Genomic DNA, 21,967 nt, shown 5'->3' on the forward strand with positions numbered 1-21,967 from the left:
AAGTATATATATAATTTTTTTTATTGTTGTATTTTAATTTTAAATTTAAGTGCTTAGTAACCATTCATTTTTAAAATCATTGGTCAAGTTTGAAAAAAATTGTTTTCTTTTATCCAGTTTTTCATGAAATCTACAAAGTAATGATATTTGATTGCCAAATATAATAATCCATGTGGATCGTACAATACCTTTTAAGATTTGAAATTTAGAAATAAAGATTTTTTGGTTGATGTATGTGTGGGCGGAGAGAAATTTTTTATTTATTACTTAGCTATGAACGCCATATGTCAAAATGGTATTCGGCTGTGAGCAAATTTCCTCACAACGCTGTGAGCAAACAATGAGTAAGGCGTGTGACCCAACCCAACAAAAACTTTCCAGCTTTATCTGACATTTTAAATAACTAGCCTTGTCATATCACTGACACCACTGTCAAGCGTCAACATAGTCAAGTCAACATGTATTTCTCCCGCACTTAACGCGACCTATTTCTTTTGTAACCCAATTCCACGTCTTTCTTAATGTTAGTGGACCCACACTATTTTAAAAAAGAATCCAAATCTAGTGGTTAGAAATCACCCAAACACTTCTTTCCTCTATTATACAAACACCTGGAATTTCCACTACAAGTAGGAGCTCATCCGCAGTCCACACAATTTGCTTCTACAACCTCCTCTATTGTAATTGGTGGCGCTTCTCTTTATCTTCAAGTATTCTCTTATAAATGTCTTGTTTCCCTTTCATGTGATTCTCAAGATTTTCTCTTGTGGGCTTTCACTCTTTCTTTTCATTTATTATTATTTCTTCGAATCACTTTGTCCTGCACAAATGAAGCCTCTAAATGGGTGATTGTTTGACTTACTGTTCTACCTTTGATTCCATCTAGATTTCTCTCATTCAAAGGTAAGTCTCTGTCCTTAATTCACATGAAATTACCTGGTTTTCATTCTCTTGCATTTAATTTTTATGGGTATATATTGTTTCTCCAAATTGTGTTAAGGTTAGAGTTTGGATTCTTCTATCTGCTTGTAGTTTTGTATTTTTTTTTTTTTTAATTACCTTCTAGTTCAACAGAACTTGTTCTGCTTCTTTTTATTCATATCTCTGATGGGTATTTCTTTTTCTCCTTAAGATTCTGTTTAGTACTCACTAGATTAGGTTTTTGTGCTTTTTGTTTGCTTGTAGGTATTGAGCTCTGAACAGAACAGATCTATTTTCTATTTCAGTTACTTTCTACTTTGATTGGATTATTGGGTTCTTGTTATTTCCTTTTTTATTTTTATTTTTTGTGGAGATACTAGTTTTTGGTTTCAAGTTTCAACAATCCATGACTTTATCTTTATGTTATCCAAGACTAATAAATTTATGTTATCCAAGAACAATTTATGGCTTGAATCTATATTTATGTTATATTCCTCAAATTTTTTTTGATAAGTATAATATATTGATGATAAGAGGGAAAACACAGTACAAGGAGGCCGAGGGAGCCTGTAAAAAAGAAAAAAGAAATGAAAGCTAATACATCAGTGATTACATAAAGAGTTCCATCTAAAAACAAAGTCATCAAAAGTAGTCCCAGTGAACTCTGTGTTCTGTTTCGACTAAAGATACATGAGGCCCAATATCTCCATGAAACTGGCATGAGAGCTCCTCGTCTTATTATTGAACACCCTGTTATTTCTCTCGTTCCACACCCCCCAAGCAATAGCCGAAGGAAGAATAACCCAAAGATATATTTCTCTAGAAGAAAAAACCTTACTAGCCCACCCCTCTATCAATGAGGAAAACTTACGAGGAAAGACCCATTGGATACGGAACAGACCAAGGAAAATTGACCAAATATTATAAGTGAAGGGGCAATGGATTAAAATATGGTCGATAGACTCCCCATCCTTCATACAGAGGGGACAACAGTTAGGAGTGATCCAACCCCGAGTAATCAAATTGTCCATAGTAAGAATTTTCCCAAGGAAAGCCAACCAAACAAAGAAAGAAATTTTAGAAGGAACTGAGTTGGACCACATAATGGACCCGAGGAAATGTCGATCTGCATAAGGGTTGAGCCACTTAAAGAAGGATCTAACAGAGAATCTCAAATCCTTGGCCCGCGTCCGTTCCCACTTGTCCTGTTCGCTTTCATCAAGAAGATAAGAATGCAGGAGATCAAGGAAAGATGTCACGTCTGTTAATTCCCAATCATTAAAATTTCGCCTGAACCCCAAATCCCAAGTAGAGCTGGAATCATTGCGAATCAAACACTGCTGGATCGAATAATTCTTTCTCAGTGAACAAACGTATAATGACGGAAATTGAGCTGCTAGAGGTGAAATGTCACACCAATTATCCTCCCAGAATCTAACCTTGTCTCCTATACCCACTTTGAATCTAATCCCTTTCTCAAACTCCTCCCTCACTTTGAGAATCCCCTTCCAAACGCTACACCCATACGAGTTATTAGCCTCGCCACTAAACCAACCTAGTCTCTTATCTCCGTACTTGGCTGTAATGACCTTCCTCCACAATCTACCCCTTTCCTCCCCAAGCCTCCAAAGCCACTTCCCTAAAAGCGCTCTATTAGCTATTCTAAGACCCCTAATCCCCAACCCCCCGTTCTTCTTGGGCATGCAGATAACCTTCCAATTGACTAAGTGATACTTCCTCCTACCACTCCTATCATTCCACAAGAAATTTCTCATAAGCCTTTCCAACTTGATTTCAATGGACCTCGGAATCGTGAACAAAGAGAGAAAATAAACCGAGATACTCGTCATGGTGCTCTTAATCAATGTCACTTTCCCTCCTTTAGACAGGTAATTGGCTTTCCACGTGCTTAGCCTTTTCTCCAATCTCTCAATCACCCCTTCCCAGATTTTGATACTATTGTATGGTACTCCCAGCGGTAAGCCCAAATAAGACGTGGGTAAAGATGTTGGGCTTTGTGGAGCCTAGTTATATATTTGATCCGGTTGACGACCCGACCCGACCCGAATAATGTTTGCGTGGTATTTTGATGGGATATTTTCTGAGGCTTAATCCATGGAGTGGAGGCTTGGGCCGGGCCCGTTTTGTAACCCATTGTGTATCTTGTGCGCAGTATATAGAAGCCGTTTTTGGTGATTAGGGTTTTTTAAGGTTTTGGTTGTCGTCTTTGAGACTTGAGCCGCACTTTTGTAATTCTTCTCGAAATAGTGAAATCTCTACAACTCCGTGGATGTAGGCAAATTGTCGAACCACGTAAATACTGTCTTGTGCGTGTGATTGTTTTCTTTTTCGACGTGTGTGTTTTTTCTCTATTTCTTGTTTCTCACAGGTTGGGAATTTCGGGTTGAATTCCTTACAAAAGAGTCATACCCACAGCCCAAAATGGCAGCCATCAAATGAATATCGTTCACCACTCCAACCCCAAAAAGCTTACTCTTCTGCAAATTGATATGTAAACCAGACATAGCCTCAAAGCAACATAATAAAACTCGTAGCACCCTCACTTGATCTCTCGAATGATCAAGGAACACCAAGGTATCGTCCGCCAATTGTAAGTGAGAAATCAACGGGCCATCATTCACCCTAAACCCTGAAAGCTTACCTAATTCGACTGCTCTTCTAAACAATCTGCCCAACGCTTCTGCTACAATAAGAAACAAGAACGGAGATAGCGGATCCCCTTACCTCAACCCTCTTGAACCCCTAAAAAAACCAGCTGGACTCCCATTGACCATAATTGAATAGGAAACCGTTTTAACACATTTCATTATCCATCTTATCCATTTTGTTCCAAAACCCATTCTCCTCATCATATATTCTAAAAAATCCCAACTCACATGATCATAAGCCTTTTGTAAGTCTATTTTCCCAATCATCCCCTCTTTCTTGTCCTTAATCCTAGAGTCAAGACATTCATTAGCTATCAAAACTCCATCCAGAATTTGTCTTCCCCTAATGAAGGCTCCTTGCTCATTTTCGATAAGCTTAGGAAGAACTACTTTCAAACGCGAAGCTAGCACTTTGGATATGATTTTGTACACCGAGCCCACCAAGTTAATGGGTCTGAAGTCTTCTAACTTATCTGCCCCGACTCTCTTGGGGATTAAGGCCACAAAAGTACTGTTAAGGCTATAGTCCAAACAATTCTTATCTTGTAACTCTGTGATGACTTTCATGAAGTCTTTCGAGACAATCTCCCAACAATATTTGAAAAACTCCATGGTAAATCCGTCAGGTTCTGGTGCCTTATCCCCACTCATAGAATTGAGAACTGATCTAACCTCCTCCTCCCCAATTTGTTTCTCCAACCACTCCCTATCTTCCTGACTTAAAGAAGTGAACTCTAAATTGTCAGGCCGAGGTCTTAAAGTTTCTTTCTCCTTGTACAGATCTTGATAGTAACCTACCACCCCTTCCCTAATCTCCTCTTCCCCTTCCACAATGATATCCTTTATGGAGAGTTTAACAAGCTGATTACTCCTTTTATGGAAGTTGGCAATTTTGTGAAAGAATTTAGTATTATTATCCCCTTCTTTCAGCCATTTCACCCTCGATTTTTGTTTCCAACTTATTTCCTCCATTAAAGCTATTCTTTGGAATTCCAATTTCAGCTCCATTCTATTATTTCTTTCTTCCACATTCAAAGTCCCTTCTTCTTCCTTTTTGTCAAAGATCTCAATATTAGTCATAATTCCTTTTTTTTTCACCTCAATTCTCCCCAATACCTCTTTGTTCCACACTTTCAGCTTATCCTTCAAGAACCTAAGCTTGTTCTTAAACACACAACCCGGCTTTCCTGTAGAGGGGCCCTCATTCCACCAAATCCTAATGAGGTCTAAGAAGTTTGGTTGAACTAGCCACATGTTTTCAAACTTAAACGGAAGTGGGTGTTTCCTAGGGTATCCTGCTTCCAAAAAAACAGGGGTATGGTCAGATACAGGACTAGGCTGGCCGAATGAATAACATTATGAAACTTCTCCTCCCACACATTATCAACCAAAAACCTATCTAATCTGGACATTCTTGTGTTCCCTTGGTTATTGGACCAAGTGAAGCGTCTACCCAGGAGAGGGAAGTCCATCAGGCAATGTCTACCAATAAACTCATTGAAATCTCTCATGCCCTTAGAAATATTCGAACTCCTATTCTTCTCATGGGTAAACCTGGTAACATTGAAATCCCCACCCAACACCCAGGGTTTCTCCCAGTAACTTGCTACATCTTCAAGCTCCTCCCAAAATTGAGTTCTCTCCCTATTGTTGGTTAGTCCATAAATCCCGGAGAAAACCCACTGAAAGTCTTCATCTCTAATCTTACATAATATAGAAATGGAAAAGGCCTCTACTAAGTTATCTGTCACTTGGATCCACTCTTTGTTCCACATCATCAAAACCCCCCCAGCCGAACCTATAGCAGGCAAAGCTAACCACTCTATGTTTCTCCCCCAAATTTCCTTAATGGTCTTGTCGTCGCAGTTAGCAAGTTTAGATTCTTGCAGCGTGACTAAGAGGGGATTTCTACTCCTGATAAAAACTTTCACTGCTGCTCTCTTTCTTTTATCGCCCAAATATATAAATGAATTCATTGGGATTTCTGAAATTCTCTTGATGAACAATGGATCTTAGTAAAAGTAATGTTTAAATTTTGGGTCTTTTGGTTCTTCCCCTCATTTGGATAATTGGGTTCTGTTTCATTTTTTGACTCAGGGTCTGATCATTAGGCTTTTCATCATTTCATTTTACCATGAATCCACTTTGGTTTCTACTGCTGTCGATTCACTATTTTGGGGTGTTCTCGAATGGGGTTTCAAGACCGGCCATCGTAAACATTGGAGCTATTTTCACCCTTGGTACTATTAATGGACAAGTTTCAAAGATTGCCATTGGCGCTGCTATGGAAGATGTGAATTCCGATCCCAGCATTCTCGGTGGTAGCAAACTCAACATTTCAATGCACAACTCTAACTTCAGTGGATTTCTCAGCATTATTGGAGGTAATTTACTTCAAATTTAACTCAATTGTTCCTCTATTAGTTAATTATTTACATTCTATTAGTAACGATCATTAATCTTATTAATAAACACAGCTTTACAATACATGGAGACCGATACTGTGGCCATAATTGGTCCACAAACTTCTGTAATGGCCCACGTTCTCTCTCATCTTGCAAATGAACTCCAAGTGCCGCTACTTTCTTTCACCGCCACCGACCCCACCCTCTCTGCCCTTCAATACACTTACTTTGTTCAAACAGCTCCAAGTGATTTGTTCCAGATGACTGCTATTTCCGACATGGTGAATTACTATGGTTGGGGAGAAGTAATTGCAATTTTCACTGATGATGATCATGGAAGAAACGGTATAACTTCACTAGGTGATAAACTTGCGGAGCGACGTTGTAAAATTTCTTATAAAGCAGCACTGCCCCCTGAACCCGGAGTAACTCGAGATGATGTTACAAATGTATTGGTTAAGGTGGCATTGATGGAGTCGAGGATAATTGTTTTGCATACTTATACGAAATCAGGTCTTTTGGTTTTTGAAGTGGCACGTTATCTTGGAATGATGGAGAGTGGTTATGTGTGGATAGCTACTACTTGGCTCTCTAGTTTTTTGGATTCTAAATATCCGATTCCTCCGAATATAGCAAATTCAATCCAAGGAGTGCTCACATTGCGTCCTCACACGCCAAATTCGGAAAAGAAAAAGGCTTTCGTGTCTAGGTGGAGCAAGTTGAGTGGTGGCTCTATTGGGTTGAATCAGTATGGTCTGTATGCTTATGATACTGTATGGATGATTGCTTATGCAATTAAAGCGCTCTTTGATCAAGGTGGGACCATTTCATTCTCTAATGATTCAAAATTACATAATGTAGTGGGAGGGACTTTACACCTTGAAGCATTGAGTGTTTTTGATACCGGGAAGCAGTTATTGAGCAATATATTACAAACCAATATGACGGGACTAACTGGACCTATTCGGTTTGATTCTGATAGGTCCCTCATCCATCCTGCATACGATGTGATTAATGTGATCGGTACCGGGTTTCGGCAGATTGGGTATTGGTCTAATTATTCCGGTTTATCTGTTGTGCCTCCTGAGACACTCTACATGAAGCCACCTAACCGTTCGATTGCCAACCAACAACTACACAGCGTAATCTGGCCCGGAGAAACAACAACAAAGCCTCGGGGGTGGGTTTTCCCAAATAACGGAAAACAGTTGAGGATTGGGATACCTAATCGGGTTAGTTATAAGGAATTTATCTCAGTGAAAGGTCCCAACATGATCGAGGGATTTTGCGTAGATGTATTTCTTGCTGCCATAAACTTGCTACCTTACGCTGTTCCTCATAAATTCATCCCGTATGGTAACGGTCATGAGAACCCAAGCTACACTGGGCTTGTGAATAAGATCGCATCCGGCGTGAGTCCAAAACTACACATTCTTCCCACAAATTATGCGATAGTATAGATCAATTTTATTTATTGTGTTTTGGTCTCCACAGGATTTCGATGCCGCCATAGGTGACATCACGATTGTCATGAACCGAACAAAGATTGTGGATTTTACACAACCATACATGGAGTCAGGGCTAATTGTAGTGGCCCCAGTCAAGAAGTTGAACTCGAGTGCATGGGCTTTCCTTCAGCCATTTAATCCAACGATGTGGGCTGTCACTGCAGTTTTCTTCCTTATTGTGGGAGCAGTTGTGTGGATTCTCGAGCATAGGATGAATGACGAGTTCCGTGGCCCACCTAAGCAACAAGTTGTTACGATTCTATGGTGAGCATAGGATTCTATGGTTGGATATTTAAAATTGGTTAAAAGTAGACCGATTTAATACTTTTTGTCTTTTTATTTTAACTTTTTACAACAATCTGATATGCTGATGTCTTCTCAATTTGCAGGTTTAGTTTCTCGACATTGTTTTTTGCCCACAGTAAGTGAAGCAACCTAATGAATATTGTCTTCTCCATTCTAGAGTTCACTAATGACTTACCCAATTTTCTCATTTTTGTAGAAGAGAACACAGTGAGCACGCTCGGTCGCTTAGTGCTAATCATATGGCTGTTTGTGGTTTTGATAATCAACTCGAGCTACACTGCAAGTTTGACCTCAATCCTCACGGTCCAACAGTTAGCTTCACCCATCAAAGGAATCGAAAGCTTGGTTACTAGCAGTGCATCTATTGGGTTCCAAGTGGGGTCTTTTGCTGAAAACTACTTGAATGTTGAACTCAACATACCAAAGTCTAGACTTGTCCCTCTTGGCTCTCCCGAAGAATATGCTATAGCTCTTGAAAAGGGGACTGTTGCTGCTGTGGTCGATGAACAGGCGTATATAGAACTCTTCCTATCTGGCCACTGCAAGTTTGCAACTGTAGGCCAAGAATTTACCAAAAGCGGATGGGGCTTTGTAAGTATCTAATTAACAAAATTGTGTTTTTCAAAAGGGCATAAAGACGCCCGAAAATGACTTCTGAAGATGTGGCTCATGATACTGTTAAATTACGAAACAGGATTCATGTTTCTGACTTCAGTAATTTTGGTAAGGTGAAGATTATGAAACATGTCTTCACTTATATTAGGCTAGGTAAGTTTTGACTTGGTTTTGAACATAGTTGGAAGAACAGGATTCGTTTAGCTGGCCTCAAATCTTTAGGATAAAATTTTTGTTTCATGATCTTGCCGAATAACATGGAAACTGATAATAGTTTGTACGGAGTTTGTTAACCAACCCACTACTCCAAAGATTGATCTTTTGGAGAGGGGGAGAAGAATGAATATAAGAGGGTCACGAGGCTTAACTAGGGTATGACACACCCAAGAGTGGAGGAAAATATATACTCTGACAGAGTTGGTGAAGTATTGGTTCCTTGAAATCAAAACAAGCCACCCTTGGAGAGTTTTTTTTTTTCTTTTTTGGGACAGGGATTTGTACCCTCATGTTTTTAGATCCCAAATTGATACATTATCGTCGTTCCTTAGAATTCTAGGATTTACGTGTTCTCTAGAAGATTGAAGTAATTTACGGCTCATAATAATTTTCTTGTTTCTTATTAGGCATTTCCGCGTGACTCTCCGCTGGCCATGGACTTGTCTACTGCCATTCTGACACTATCTGAGAATGGTGATCTCCAAAGGATTCGCGATAAATGGCTGATGAGAAGAGCTTGTAGTTCACAGACTGCTGAGCTTGAATCGGATCGTCTTCATCTTAGGAGTTTCTGGGGCCTTTTTCTCATATGTGGGCTTGCTTGTTTTTTGGCTCTTCTTGTATACTTTATATTGATGGTAAGACAATTTAGTCGACATTTCCCCGAAGAATCCACTGATTCTACTCATGGAAGCTCACGTTCTCGACGACTCCAGACATTTTTATCTTTCGTTGATGAGAAGGAAGAAGACATGAAGAGCAGGTCCAGGAGAAACGACGAATCGAGACGTGGATCAAAGAGAAAGCAAACCGAGATGTCCCCAGATGACCATACCAATGGCGATGTCTGTTAGTTAGTTTAGTGGGTCCTAAATGCGTGACTAATTTTAGAGTCAGATATTTAGTTTACAAATGTTATTGTAACTATCTTCTTAACTCCTCTTCCAATTTGTATGGAAGTCTTATACACGATGTTTGATAAACTTGAATGTCTAAGGTAAAAAAGAAAAAAGAAAAAGAAAGACTATAATATCACATTAAACATAAATGAAGATGCATTAGTAATGCAAGTATTCATGATTCAAATGACGATTTTCAATTACAATACATAATCAGTCTGGTCTTATAGAATGCAATCCATTATTCGAGTTGAATCCATTTTTAGAAACCAATGAAAAATCGTTTGGAGTGGTGTAAGAGATTTTGGGTAGTTTTTAATGGTTAAAGTTTGTCATTTGAAGGGTGTGATTGTGGAATTGGGAGTGATTTTTTGCTCACAGAATTTCTCGTTGTAGTGCTCAGACTCTCTCTAGCGAGAGTGTCATGTCAAGCCTAACGAGAGGGTAATTTTGTAATTTGGGGACGCCATTCAATTCATGTGGGCTCATGTGATAGGTGGATCCTGGGCTCTGAGCAAATCAATGAACTGATCCCATCCATACATGTGCTTTACCAGATATGTTATATTCTAAAATTGATCGGGTTGGATTTAGTACATTAGATCCATTTTGGATTTGGATCTTTTGAGTCAGTAGTTGAATTACTTATATATCTGCCTGGTAAATCTCAGGTTGGGTATGGATACTTGAACATATTTTCTGAATCACTAAAGAAAATTCAGAAGAGCTTCTCACAAACAGAGCTAGGTTCTAAACATCATTCAGGCTCATGGGAGAGAGGTTTAAAGAAATTCTCTCTTCCTTAATGACCTTCGGAATGTGTATGGGCTTCAACAGCCAAGTGGGTCCTCTTACTTCAGCCCATGAACTCATGGGCCAAGTTAGTAAATTTCTGGATAAACAGATTATGCTTTCTAAACCATGTCATTCAGAACTTAGTTGTCTGTATGATCGTGCTGAAAAATTGGCAAGACAATTGTTTTCTTAGGAAAATGTGATTGTGCATCTCATGTTGTTGGGTTAGATGTCTTGAATTAAGGTCTTGGTTACCCAATGAAATTCTAATATGGATATTTATTTAACATACGACACCAAATATGACGGCATTTTGGATTTCAGGAGAGTTAGTTTTGAATAATTAGAAAGTGTTAGAGTATCTCCAATAATCTCTTAAATTTTGGTGGGCAATTCCAAATTAGCTAAAGTGTCTCTCATAAATGCTCTCCAATGTTAGTGCCCCATGAGATCTTAAAAAATGAAATATACTAAAATCAATGCTTTATTTTCAATGTGCCGGGTTTTGATCCGATCTGGCAAGTCCATGGATCGGGTTTGGGTTTAGTAATTTAGTTCATTTAATTATCGAGCTGGGCTTAGCCTGTTTTATTTATGGCTAGGTTAGGATTTTGAATGTTGCCCCATTTGGTGGCTCGACCTGTTATTCTATATTAAAATATACAACATAATTATATTTTTTAAATTTATATAAATTAATAATTGTGCCCATAAAATATTATTGTATATAATGCAATTAATTTTGTAGAAATCAGAGCTCTCATTTGGCAAAGTCATTCGTCGATGAAATAATTTTCAGTGTTTGGGTGAGAAGGGAAAGTCTCTAGCCCCACCAGGTAGAAAATGATTTCCTCAACAGTGTTTTGGGAGAATCTCCTAATGTTATTCTCTCACATAGTCATCCCCACTTGAAAAACTAAAAATCAACTCTCTTTTTGACATTTTCCTCGAAAAAATCTAACCACGGAAAACTTTCCATTTACCCTTGAAATTGATTATTCTTGGTCAGGCTTATATTGTCGCATTCTTTCTCTTTAAGTCTTAACGGGCATAGTTCCTTAGAATCTTTTGGGGAAAACTGGAGCCTTATGTCCGGGTCCACTTTGGGTGACATAAATGAAAGGTTTGAAAAGTACTTTTAGGACTTTTTTCAACATTAAAGCCGTTGATTGTGGGGGAATGAAAAACTTTAATTTGCAATTTGCAATTTTTCATCTTTCTCTTCTCCCAATGACAATGACGAAAAGTTTCATGTCTTTTTTGACTAACCAACAAAATATTCAAATCCATCACAACTAGGGTTTTTAATACTGACCCAACCTAAGCCAAAACACAAAAGCTCCGCAACATCTTTCACAATAGTGAATTACTGTTGAGGATAACGACATGTCCCATAACCTGAAAAAGCATAGAAAAAAAAATTATTAGTGGATTAAGGCATTAAATAAAAAAAATCTAAATTAATATTTATCTTGATGAGGAAAATGCAATCAATAAGATATCTAGTTGTTGAGAAAGGCTAAGGGGAAGAAATGGTTGGTTGGTCATAAATGAGTCGTAGAACCTCGAGTAAATTTGTTCTCTGAAATCATAGACGTTGTTGTGTTTCTAGGGTTTGAAGTTTGCATAGTATTGCATAAGAACACAACCCAAAATCAATGGGTTAAAGTACTTTTAATCATCAATGTTGACTAATCAAATGTTATCCCCATGTGGATTAGTCATAAATCAATACTAGCCCTAATAGAATTTATACAAAATACATATTAACCAAAGAGATACTCATATGTAGTAACACACGCGTCCAAGCAAATGCATATTATATAAAGAATAATGATTTTCTAATGCCTACCTCTGACATATGCTCCAATCATAGAATTGTAGATTATTTGCCTTAAGATATGCAGAATCATAAATCTTTTCCTTGTGTATCTCGAAGCAAATGATCTACGGTTCTGTGATGGGGGCATACTCTTATATAAATGGTTTACATGCATAAACACATTGACATCCATGAACATGATACATACCCATCTATGCAGGCATGAATTAAACATTTTAAAAAAAGATAAAAATTAAAAAAAAGGTATTTTAAAAACATCGTCATGTTAATTCCGTGACATTAGGTTTATCCCCTTTGAAAATGCAAGATTAAGTTTAACCCCTTGAATCTAAGTCAACATTGCTTTTTTTTTTTTGTTGATAATTTAAAGGTAAAATTTTAATAATATCACCAATTTAAAAAGGGGCTATTTCTAAATATCCAAAAAAATATTTTAAAAAAATGAAGAAAAAAGGAAAAAAAAAAACTTACTTGGATCACCGAAGGTAACAAGTCCAGTTCCTTTAAAATCACAGTTCCAATAATTCCTTCCATGCATCTGATAATAAGCATTCATGGCATAAGACGCATGTGCATGAAGCTTATTAGGATCAAAACAAGCCCCACGATCAACCAACTCTTTACAATCAACCCCACCAGGCCCACAACAGAAATCCAACACAGCTTGAAGCAACTTCTCATCAGCATGAGGCTTTGCTACACACCACACTGATGGACCCCTTGAAGCACCAGATAATTTCTCCCCAAACCCTAATTTCCCTCCATCACTACTACAAAACTTACAACTTAAATCTACTTCGTAAACCTTTGATCCATCTGCATTAAATATCCCAAAGTTTCTCTCACTAGCTCCTCCTTCCTTCTGATTCTCATTAAACAAAGCAAAAACAAAAACTTCTACATTATCTTTAGGCCTCATTGGTGTCCCTCTATGCGAATTACCGCGTTCGATCAACCTAGTGTTGTACGTCTTCGCATTGTCTGGCGTCGCAGCTAATTCACCCGCTTCACCCTTTGATGGCCATCCAGATTCCGAAACTATGATCTCGATCGTTCGATTTCCAAACCCAAGTGCATTAATCGCTGATCGAACTGCATCAATTTGTGCATCAAGCATGTTAGTGTACGAGTACCCGTTGGGATCACGTACACCTGTGGCGTTCCCCAGTAACGCGTACTCCAAATCGATACGAGATGGGTTGTCCCGATAAGCAAAGTATGGGTACGCGTTCACCATGAACGGTGCACCTGTTTGCGATAGAAACTCGAGCATGGAAGACATGGTGGAGATTAAGGTCAAAGCGAATGTAGAGGATGAAGGAGGGAACGAGGAGGCGAGAACGGCCATACTATGTGGGGTAGTTACCTTGATTTTACGATCGAGACCATGTTGGATCAAGACTGCATGGATGTTTTGCATTGCTTGGACTAATGTAGTGGGATCCGATGTTTCCGATCCAGAATTGGTTAAGAACTCGTTGCCTACCGCAATTGTGATGATCGATGTAGCGGGGAGGAATGGTGCGATACGTTTGTTGAACCATTGTTGAGCTACTGATGGATCTCGGCTTATGTTAGCGACATTTGAGTTTTCGACTGCTACAATGAGATCGATACCTGTGTTTGAGAAAGCTTCGAGAATGTCGGGATTGGTGTCGTAGATTTTCACCTTGTCGATGAGGGTGGATTGGAGTAATTGGGCTACTTTTTTAGGGGAAGGGAGGTTGTTACCGAGTGTGCCGTAGTTTATTCCGACACCCGAAACGTTACGAATGAGAAGAAGGAGGAGGAGGACAAGTGAAAAGGGAAGGACTAGCTTGGTAAGAGGCATCATGGTGGTGTTTAGTGTTTACTGAGAGTGAATAATGGTCGCAAGGATTCTGAGATATATAAAGCTCTAATTTTGGAAATGCCATTATTTTGTCAAAGAATTACGGAAATGCCCTCCTATTTAGTGAGCTCTTTTTGAGAGGTGGGTCAATTCACAAAGGTAAATTGATGTGGCCCACGGTGGGTGGGTCACTTCACAGATTTTAAAGAGATATTCTATTGGAACATCAACTTTTACTTATTACACACCAATCATTTTGAAATTACATGGAGTATATGCAGAATGATGAGTTGTAAGTCAGCTGGTGTGTTAATAGAAATTCTCAGTTAGAAAAGGTATCTACCACTTTGAAAGGATGTTATATTGTAGAGTTGTTTTGGGAATACACACGGTTTTGGAAACACGGCTGGCTTGGCAAAAACACAGAATCATAGATCGTTTTCTTCAGGACACACAGGAAAAAGATTTGCGGTCTGTGCCCTTGTCATGTCAATCATATACTTAAAATCGTGTGCATTCATCATTATTATATATTGTAAATTAGTAGCTACGAGATTCAAAGAGGATAAATCAAGAATGTCTCATTTATGTAAAATTGACGGTGAGATTTGAAGAGAGAGAGAATTAAGAAAAAAGATATGATGAGTTAGTAATATAGGAAATATAGTCATGATAATCTTATGCCATCATCACAATATCATAGATCACTTGTCTTAGGATACACAAGAAAAAGATTTATAATTTTACGTATTCCAAGGTAAATGATCTACGATTCTATGATAGGGCATATATGTCAGAGGGGTGCGTGCATTGGAAAATCATTAGTTTAGGGATAAGAAGAGTTTCTAAAAAAGAGAGGATAAACTCATATAAGTAACGGTATTGCTTTACTTGAATTTTTTTTTTTTTATTTTATGATTTTGATTTGAAGTTGTGAATCCAACTTAGGTTTCCAAACTTTTTTTTTATAGTAGATATAGCACCTTATGTGCAAGAATGAGCATTAATGTGCGTGGATTGTAAGTACTGTGGATCTTGGGGTATCGGATTAACAAAAAAATTCCTGACACATCCTATAATTTCTCAGATATTATAATCTTGGTGGCTAAACCACAACAACACTAATGTCGTTTTGTGTTAAAAAAGTTAGTGTACTATTGTCGTCTCTTTAGGGCTCATAATTCCATGCATGGATCATCACAAAATGGTATGAGAGTTAGCGAGTTTCAAAATGTGCAGTTTGGATTATTATGAGCCTCATAGACGATGTTTGAAGATATTTTATAATATATTTGTTTGTTAATATTATGAGATTTAAATTCAAATCCAAGTAATGTCGTCTTGGGTTTTGAGATGGAACTTTAATTTAGAGAGCTACTACTGCCACACCAATTTTTACTAACGCCACACAAATTGTGTGCAATTATTTGATTATTTATATGAGAATTGGTGTGGCAATAGCATCTCTCTTCACTTAACCTTTCTAAGCGGATAAAATTATTACAATTCTGAATGGATGGCATTTTTGTAGTTTTAAGCTAAATCACGGATTTTTAGTTAGCCTTTACAGATGTGCGTAGATCAAAACGGTGGAAAAGCGAAAAACTGAGAATCTTTTACGTAGGAGCCAGGAGAGACGCACCGAATGCATGAGCTTGAACATTTCAGATTCTATTTTATTACCAAAAACACCCTTACTTTCTTCAGTGACGAAAATGCCCTTATAAAACAATCTTATGTTCACCTAATTAGTCTTCATCCAACATATTCCAAGGTCAAAATTGGGATAAACTCACTCTACCACAATAAGCGGTGCAGCACACATCAACCACTGCAAAGCATATCAGTTGAAAACAGCACTCCATATGAGACAGAGTCTTGCTTCTAGAGATATAAAATGACTGTTTTACCCTTACTCTAATATAATAAAGAATTGTACTAAGGATTAAATAGTCATTTAAATTTATGGACCGTGGTCCTGTTTCCAAATTGTCAAACACAATAATTGGGGAATTTGAAAAAAGCTTAAGGAGAGAAGTTGTGTAAAAAAAAAATAATAATAACTTGTTCTGATGGGTAAAACCGTAAATACAGCTTCAAGGGAAAAATATGTGATGGAGCGTCTCTTCGACAGACTGGCAAAAGTGAAAATGGATTATCAGACATACTTACTGACCCAACCATATAATATTAGATTTGGAGCAAGCTCTTTGGGCCTAACTCAAGCCCAGCCCATTTTCAAATACCTAAGCGATGTATCTTTATTTTCTTCCTCTGCCTCAAATTCTCAATTATAAAACAAACATTTGGGGAGGGTACAGTGGAAACACTAATTTAAAAAAAAAAAAAAAAAAAAAAAAAAGAATTATGAAGTATTAAGCTTCATAGACTTTGCACTCCTCCTCGGCAGGGTTGGTCTCGCAGAAGTCTTCCAATGGATCTCCGCTTCCAGGGACGGGCATGCCTGGCCATTTGGCCGCCACCAAGTGTGCCAAATCGACCACTCGTTGGCTGTAAATCACCCTCAACTTATCAGTCAACAAACATTTAAAACATGTCAATTATTATTATTATCATTATTTTGATAGGCAAGCGGGTTAGTGGTTTTGGTGCAAGCAACATAAATTTGTGTGTATAAACCACATCGGGCATTTGGTTCAAATTCTAGAATCAGATTCTTGCTCATAGTCTGATTCTAGAATCGGATGTTTATGTGTGGTTTAAAATTCAAATTATCAAAACGATTCTCTCATAATAGAGTAAAAAATTGGCTAAAATTAGAAATGATTTCCTGTGATTTTAGAATTTGTTTTTTTTGCTAATTCCGCTCTTTTTTTTTGGGCTTTTGGTCCACAATATTTTTTAAAATCAGTTTTCAAAAATAATAGAGCAAAATGAGATTCTAGATTCTGGAAATTGGTTATTATAATCTGACCATGACAATCCAAAATCAGAATCAATGTGGAATTTAAGTCTATAGTTTTCAAAAAGAAAAATGAAATTAATGCTAATTAATTTAAATTAAGTCTTACCTGTATCCCCATTCATTGTCATACCAAGCGACCACCTTGACCATGTCGTCTCCCATGACCATGGTCAAGGACGAGTCAATGGTGGAGGAAACATCGCTGCACCGGAAGTCCACTGACACGAGTGGCACATCACAAACTGCCAATATCCCCTTCAATGGTCCTTCAGCTGCCTTTCTGAAGGCAGCGTTGACGTCTTCAGCACTAATTCCCTTATTAGCGACATTCACAACAAGATCAACGACGGACACATTAGGAGTAGGAACTCGAAGTGCAATTCCATTAAGCTTGCCCTTCAGCTGTGGTAGCACTAGTGACACGGCCTTGGCCGCTCCAGTGCTTGTTGGGACTATGTTCAACGCAGCAGCCCTTGCTCGCCTTAAGTCACGGTGGGATGCATCCAAAAGCCTCTGTAGTAACACATACACACACACACACCCCAAAAAAAAAAGAAAAAAGAAAAAAGAAAAAAGAAATATTGAACGAACAATATAGTAGATTGAGAAGTACTTTTAGCGAATTTAGTGCTCAATTCTATTGAGAGTTTATATCGCCACACCAACTCCTTTTATTTTTTATAGCACCTCAATTCGTGAAATATATATAATACACCAAATAAGGATATTACTAAAGCCTATAGGCCTAACTCATCCTTGAAAATTGGCTTGCAAGGAAAGGGTTGCCCACGTTTTATACATTGCACATCCCAATAGTATCGAGGTGATGTGGGACTATTCTAACAGATATTAGACAGAAAAAAATGGGTTACGAATCAAAAGAGAAAAAAAAGAGAGGAAGAAGAAGGGGTTGGCTGTGACAATTCGTGGACAACTGACCTTTTTTCCTCTGTTGCTCTTTCAATCTCATAATCGAAGAGCTCTTTTCATGGGGGAGTACAAACGCAAATCAAGAACATTTTTGGAGGAGAAGAAGATGAATATTTAAAAAAAAAGAGTGGTAATCCACATCAATAACTTCATTGTTAGGTTGTAATAAGAAAAAAGTTGGAGAGGCAATATAAAATCTTATTCACTTGTGAAAATCAGAACCATTTTTGGCATTCCAATGACTCACATCACTTGAGTAAATCCCCTTTTAGTTTCTCAATTACCTGGTCACCCGTGTAGGAGTGAGTGGTTGTCATTGTTCCCTTCACAATAGCTGTAAGATAATGAAGAAGTGTTTTGAGTAGGAAAGGAAAAAAATTTAATTGAAATTTAAATGAAAAAAAAAAAAAAATTCTTGAAATATAATGGATGCTTACCAAACTCTTCATCCAACACCTTCACAAATGGAGCTAGACAATTTGTGGTGCAAGAAGCATTGCTGCCAATTTCAAATTTAAATCAAATTTTATAATCTATAATGTCGTAAATTGAATAAAATAGGCATAAGTTGTTGAAAAAAAAAAAAAAAAAAAACCCTTTGCACATCTTTTGTAACATTTGTGCTTTACATTCTGTTGTTCGTATTATATTTGACAGAATGGACTGTATAATAGGCGCGATGTTACATGTCTATAATGCCAAATTTTTTTGGGTGACCATTCACCATTTTGTAACTTTTTTCTTAGGGGAAAATTTGTCTTTGTACATACCATAAATTCATGATAAACTCATTTTAGGGTTACCATGTGGGAGATTTTCAGTTTTATTCTCCCTTTAACAACCTTTGGATACAACTCATCAGGGATTACTTGTTCTTTGTTTATAAACCTTTGCGAGGGTTTCACAGAATTTAAGTAGTTTTTCCACTCCTATGACAAATTGTCTTATTTGTGCCTTGTATAATTGAAAAACCTAACATGTTGTGAAGTTGGGAAAAATTTAAAACACCAACCTTATGATGTCTGCTACGTCGTGGCCGTAATCTCCTTCATTCACTCCAACAACATAAGTTGGAATATCGGCACCTTTTGCAGGAGCTGTGATGATAACCTTCTTAGCACCCGCTTGTATATGTTTTCCCGCACCTGGGCCATCGACAAAAACCCCTGTCCCCTGTAATGTATAAGATAAAATCAATTATTTAGCTAATTTTGAAAATTAGATTTGATCCCTATTTATAACTCTAGTCAGAAGGAATGTGTAAGTTGAAGGTTCTAAAAAAACGTGAAAAAAACAAAATATAACGAAAGTAGATATAAACTCACTTGTAATAACAAAGGACATGTTTCTAGACAACATTGAATAAATAAACATGATGGTAAGTTAATGTCAAATATTTGAGTGGATCACAGTTCATTATCCGCGATTAGAATTATAGTGTTATAGAGTTTAAAAAATGGGGTGTGAAGGAAAATAAATTACCTCAATAACGATGTCAATCCCCATTTCAGCCCATGGTAGTTTGAGAGGATCTCGGTTTGAGACGACCTTGATTGACTTACCATCAACACTGATTGTCTCATTGTCCACAATTTTCACTTCTGCCTTAAAAGTTCCGAGCATTGAATCATATTTGAGAAGGTGAGATGCCTGCCATGGATAGTCTTAATGAAGTTAGATTGAAATTAACATGTTGTAATTACGTATGTATAAGTAATGGAGTTTTCTGGCTACATAAGCCCATGGTTGAGGTTCTCCACTAAACAAACAAAATTTTCTTACAAATCACCTCTTGCTTCTTAGAATTAGAGATACATTTTTCTTGGGAATCACTAACATCTCAACCATCTGTTCGATGGAGAGCCTCAACCTTAGTAATTTTCCCATTCACATCACCACTATAAATGATTTGGACTTTTCTAACGTCAATGATATTTGAGGCTCTACATTAAACAACAGTTGACATGTTTTCTAAAGATTAGTACGCATTTCCTTGGGATTTAAGTATCAGTTTCTAGGGTCTATTTTCTTGGGAAACCTTACGAGTATTCTCTCATCTCAACGTTCACCTAACGGAGAACCTGAAATGTCGTTTGAGGCTAGTATTTTCGTAAATGACGAGTACACGCTATTTGTGTCTTTTCAACACTTTCGTTGCTTTTTTTTTTTCCAAAAAAAATTCCATTTGTGTATGTATGTATTTGACATTTCTAAGTGAAAGAAATAAAAGATCTAAATCAAACTAACAAATAAAATGAAAGAAAATAAAGAGGATTATTGAGGAATCACTAAGGTAAGAAGATCTCTCTAATAAAGAGTACTCTTAAAATAACAAAATAGTCAAAAGTCATAATATGAAAATTAAATCATAAACATACATTGCTACCACTTGCATCAATTATAATCTTACATTTTTAACACCGCCGCTGTCGTTTACAACGATGACGTCAAGAGGTGAATCTTTCCTGCCATGCCAACACCGGAGGAAATTCCGACCAATGCGCCCAAAGCCATTAATAGCCACCTTCAGCTTTGCCACTGTTTCTCCCTTAACAGGTGTGGACCCTGCAGTCTACTTAAAGAATAACCAACCCATATTTATTTTTCTTAATCAATAAAAATCAAACCCCTTAAATAAAAAATCCACAATTCTTCTTCCTTTTATACCCACAAAATGTATGGCAAAGATGCAACAGTGTCAATCTTGACCATTCAATTATGGGTCCACTTTAGGAGATTTCTTAGCCTAAAAATCATCAAGCCATTATAACCTAATCAATTATAGTTAATTTGTAAAGGAGAATTAAAATTAATGAAATTAATTGAAAAGTACTGAAATCACTAGTAAATTCAACCTTAGGAGTGAGTTGGGCAGACACAACATCAAAAAAAGACGCTTCTCTTCCATTCTTTGTATAGGTCACACATGTACTGGATCGAAGCCCTGAGAAATTTGCCACCTCTATTTTCTGCAAAATATATCAAATATCTTATTAAGAAATTAAATATTTTTTACCAAAATTTTCCACTTTGTGTGTGTGTGTGTGTGTGAGAGAGAGAGAGAGAGAGACCTTAGAGAAGCATTGAGTGTGATGAGAGGAGGTCCTAGAAGAAGGGAGCCTATTGTTAGTGAGGATTCTTGAAGAAGCAAGAGCTGCATGAGTGGCCATGTCTGCAACCAGAACCACTGAAGCAAGTCTTCAAGATATATATATAAATTCTACTTAATCTTTTTGTACTGATATACATATATGGTTTGATTTATTCTAATATTAATTTATTTATAAAAATAAATATGGTTGGAAGTGATGTATTGTGTGACCGTTTGTGGTGAGAACACACAAGATAAAGAGATAAGATGTTTTTAGCGGTTGCAAGTTAAAGGGTCTGAAGAACCACACACTTCTTACCCCTCTTCATTTCCCTATATTATTATTATTGTACATTTACAGTAATACCCTTTCTCATATTTTTAATAAAATCTTCCATTTGACCTAGTCAAGTGTTAAATATTAGAAGAATAATGATGCATGCATGCGGTTTGGATACGCGGCTGACATGGCAAGGACATAGAATCGCACATCTTTTTCTTGTGTATTCCAATGAAAAAGATCTATGGTTATATGCCCTTGCCATGTCAGTCACTTATCAAAATCTCGTGCATTCATCATGACTTTAAATATAATGCCTCATTCAAGTCAGACACATGGCATACATGTAAGCCCATGTGACCCAACAATCATAGGATCTCACCTAAGGTTTTCGATTCATATTTTAATATCTGACACTCATTTCAATTTTACCTTAAGGCGACTTAGACGATTGCTTAAGGTCATAATTGAGAGAAGCCTCCCCTGCTCCCATGAAAAAAAAACCAACTCTCAATTGGTCTCCCATGTTGGAAAAAGTAAAATAGAAATCTTAAGATCTCCGCTGTGGGACTCCTAAAAAAGAGGCCTCATATATATTTGAAAAATTGTCTCAAGACATTAATATTCTTTATATTACGTTAGGTTCATATATCAAAATGGTCTCATTTGGAGTTCTGACCTCAGCCTCAACTTTGTTAGTACAATTATTTCTTCAAATATTTTTTTTTCTCC

General features: G+C 37.3%; 3 protein-coding genes across 3 annotated transcripts; 1 reads left to right on the forward strand and 2 right to left on the reverse strand.

Moving 5' to 3' along the window:
- The first annotated feature begins 647 nt into the window (after positions 1 to 647).
- Positions 648 to 9,726, forward strand: LOC147407712 (glutamate receptor 3.2-like). Its single transcript, XM_086436426.1, has 7 exons — positions 648 to 903; positions 5,688 to 5,974; positions 6,068 to 7,407; positions 7,490 to 7,767; positions 7,893 to 7,924; positions 8,006 to 8,400; positions 9,048 to 9,726. Exons 2-7 carry the CDS (start codon positions 5,725 to 5,727, stop codon positions 9,492 to 9,494), a joined length of 2,742 nt encoding a protein of 913 aa, XP_086292552.1. The 5' UTR covers positions 648 to 903; positions 5,688 to 5,724; the 3' UTR covers positions 9,495 to 9,726.
- Positions 9,727 to 11,374: 1,648 nt separating this feature from the next.
- Positions 11,375 to 14,030, reverse strand: LOC147407713 (glucan endo-1,3-beta-D-glucosidase-like). Its single transcript, XM_086436425.1, has 2 exons — positions 12,649 to 14,030; positions 11,375 to 11,732 (listed from the first exon to the last, which is right to left on the reverse strand). The coding sequence occupies exons 1-2, from the start codon at positions 14,009 to 14,011 to the stop codon at positions 11,701 to 11,703; spliced, it is 1,395 nt and encodes a 464-aa protein (XP_086292551.1). The 5' UTR covers positions 14,012 to 14,030; the 3' UTR covers positions 11,375 to 11,700.
- A 2,016-nt stretch (positions 14,031 to 16,046) lies between these two features.
- On the reverse strand, positions 16,047 to 21,104 carry GAPB (glyceraldehyde-3-phosphate dehydrogenase B subunit). The gene is made up of 9 exons (XM_086436427.1): positions 20,936 to 21,104; positions 20,720 to 20,833; positions 20,275 to 20,436; positions 19,347 to 19,514; positions 18,877 to 19,037; positions 18,302 to 18,363; positions 18,149 to 18,198; positions 17,041 to 17,447; positions 16,047 to 16,519 (listed from the first exon to the last, which is right to left on the reverse strand). The coding sequence occupies exons 1-9, from the start codon at positions 21,032 to 21,034 to the stop codon at positions 16,384 to 16,386; spliced, it is 1,359 nt and encodes a 452-aa protein (XP_086292553.1). The 5' UTR covers positions 21,035 to 21,104; the 3' UTR covers positions 16,047 to 16,383.
- Between the last annotated feature and the right edge of the window lie 863 nt (positions 21,105 to 21,967).

This window comes from Akebia trifoliata, chromosome 3 (assembly GCF_017979445.1).
Source record: "Akebia trifoliata isolate Shusen 1 chromosome 3, ASM1797944v1, whole genome shotgun sequence".
Lineage (NCBI taxonomy): Eukaryota > Viridiplantae > Streptophyta > Magnoliopsida > Ranunculales > Lardizabalaceae > Akebia > Akebia trifoliata.

What these genes read in the sequence shown, in the direction of transcription:
- LOC147407713 (XM_086436425.1), bottom strand. Translation starts at nt 14,011, where the DNA reads ATGATGCCTCTTACCAAGCTAGTCCTTCCCTTTTCACTTGTCCTCCTC. An exon ending in TGTTACCTTCGGTGATCCAA is followed by an intron (nt 11,733 to 12,648) that starts GTAAGTTTTTTT and finishes ATGCTTTTTCAG; the next exon opens with GTTATGGGACATGTCGTTAT.
- LOC147407712 (XM_086436426.1), top strand. Translation starts at nt 5,725, where the DNA reads ATGAATCCACTTTGGTTTCTACTGCTGTCGATTCACTATTTTGGGGTG. An exon ending in TGAATAAGATCGCATCCGGC is followed by an intron (nt 7,408 to 7,489) that starts GTGAGTCCAAAA and finishes TGGTCTCCACAG; the next exon opens with GATTTCGATGCCGCCATAGG. An exon ending in GACATTGTTTTTTGCCCACA is followed by an intron (nt 7,925 to 8,005) that starts GTAAGTGAAGCA and finishes TCATTTTTGTAG; the next exon opens with AAGAGAACACAGTGAGCACG.
- GAPB (XM_086436427.1), bottom strand. Translation starts at nt 21,034, where the DNA reads ATGGCCACTCATGCAGCTCTTGCTTCTTCAAGAATCCTCACTAACAAT. An exon ending in ACAGCGGCGGTGTTAAAAAT is followed by an intron (nt 19,515 to 20,274) that starts GTAAGATTATAA and finishes TATCCATGGCAG; the next exon opens with GCATCTCACCTTCTCAAATA. An exon ending in GGATTGACATCGTTATTGAG is followed by an intron (nt 19,038 to 19,346) that starts GTAATTTATTTT and finishes TATACATTACAG; the next exon opens with GGGACAGGGGTTTTTGTCGA.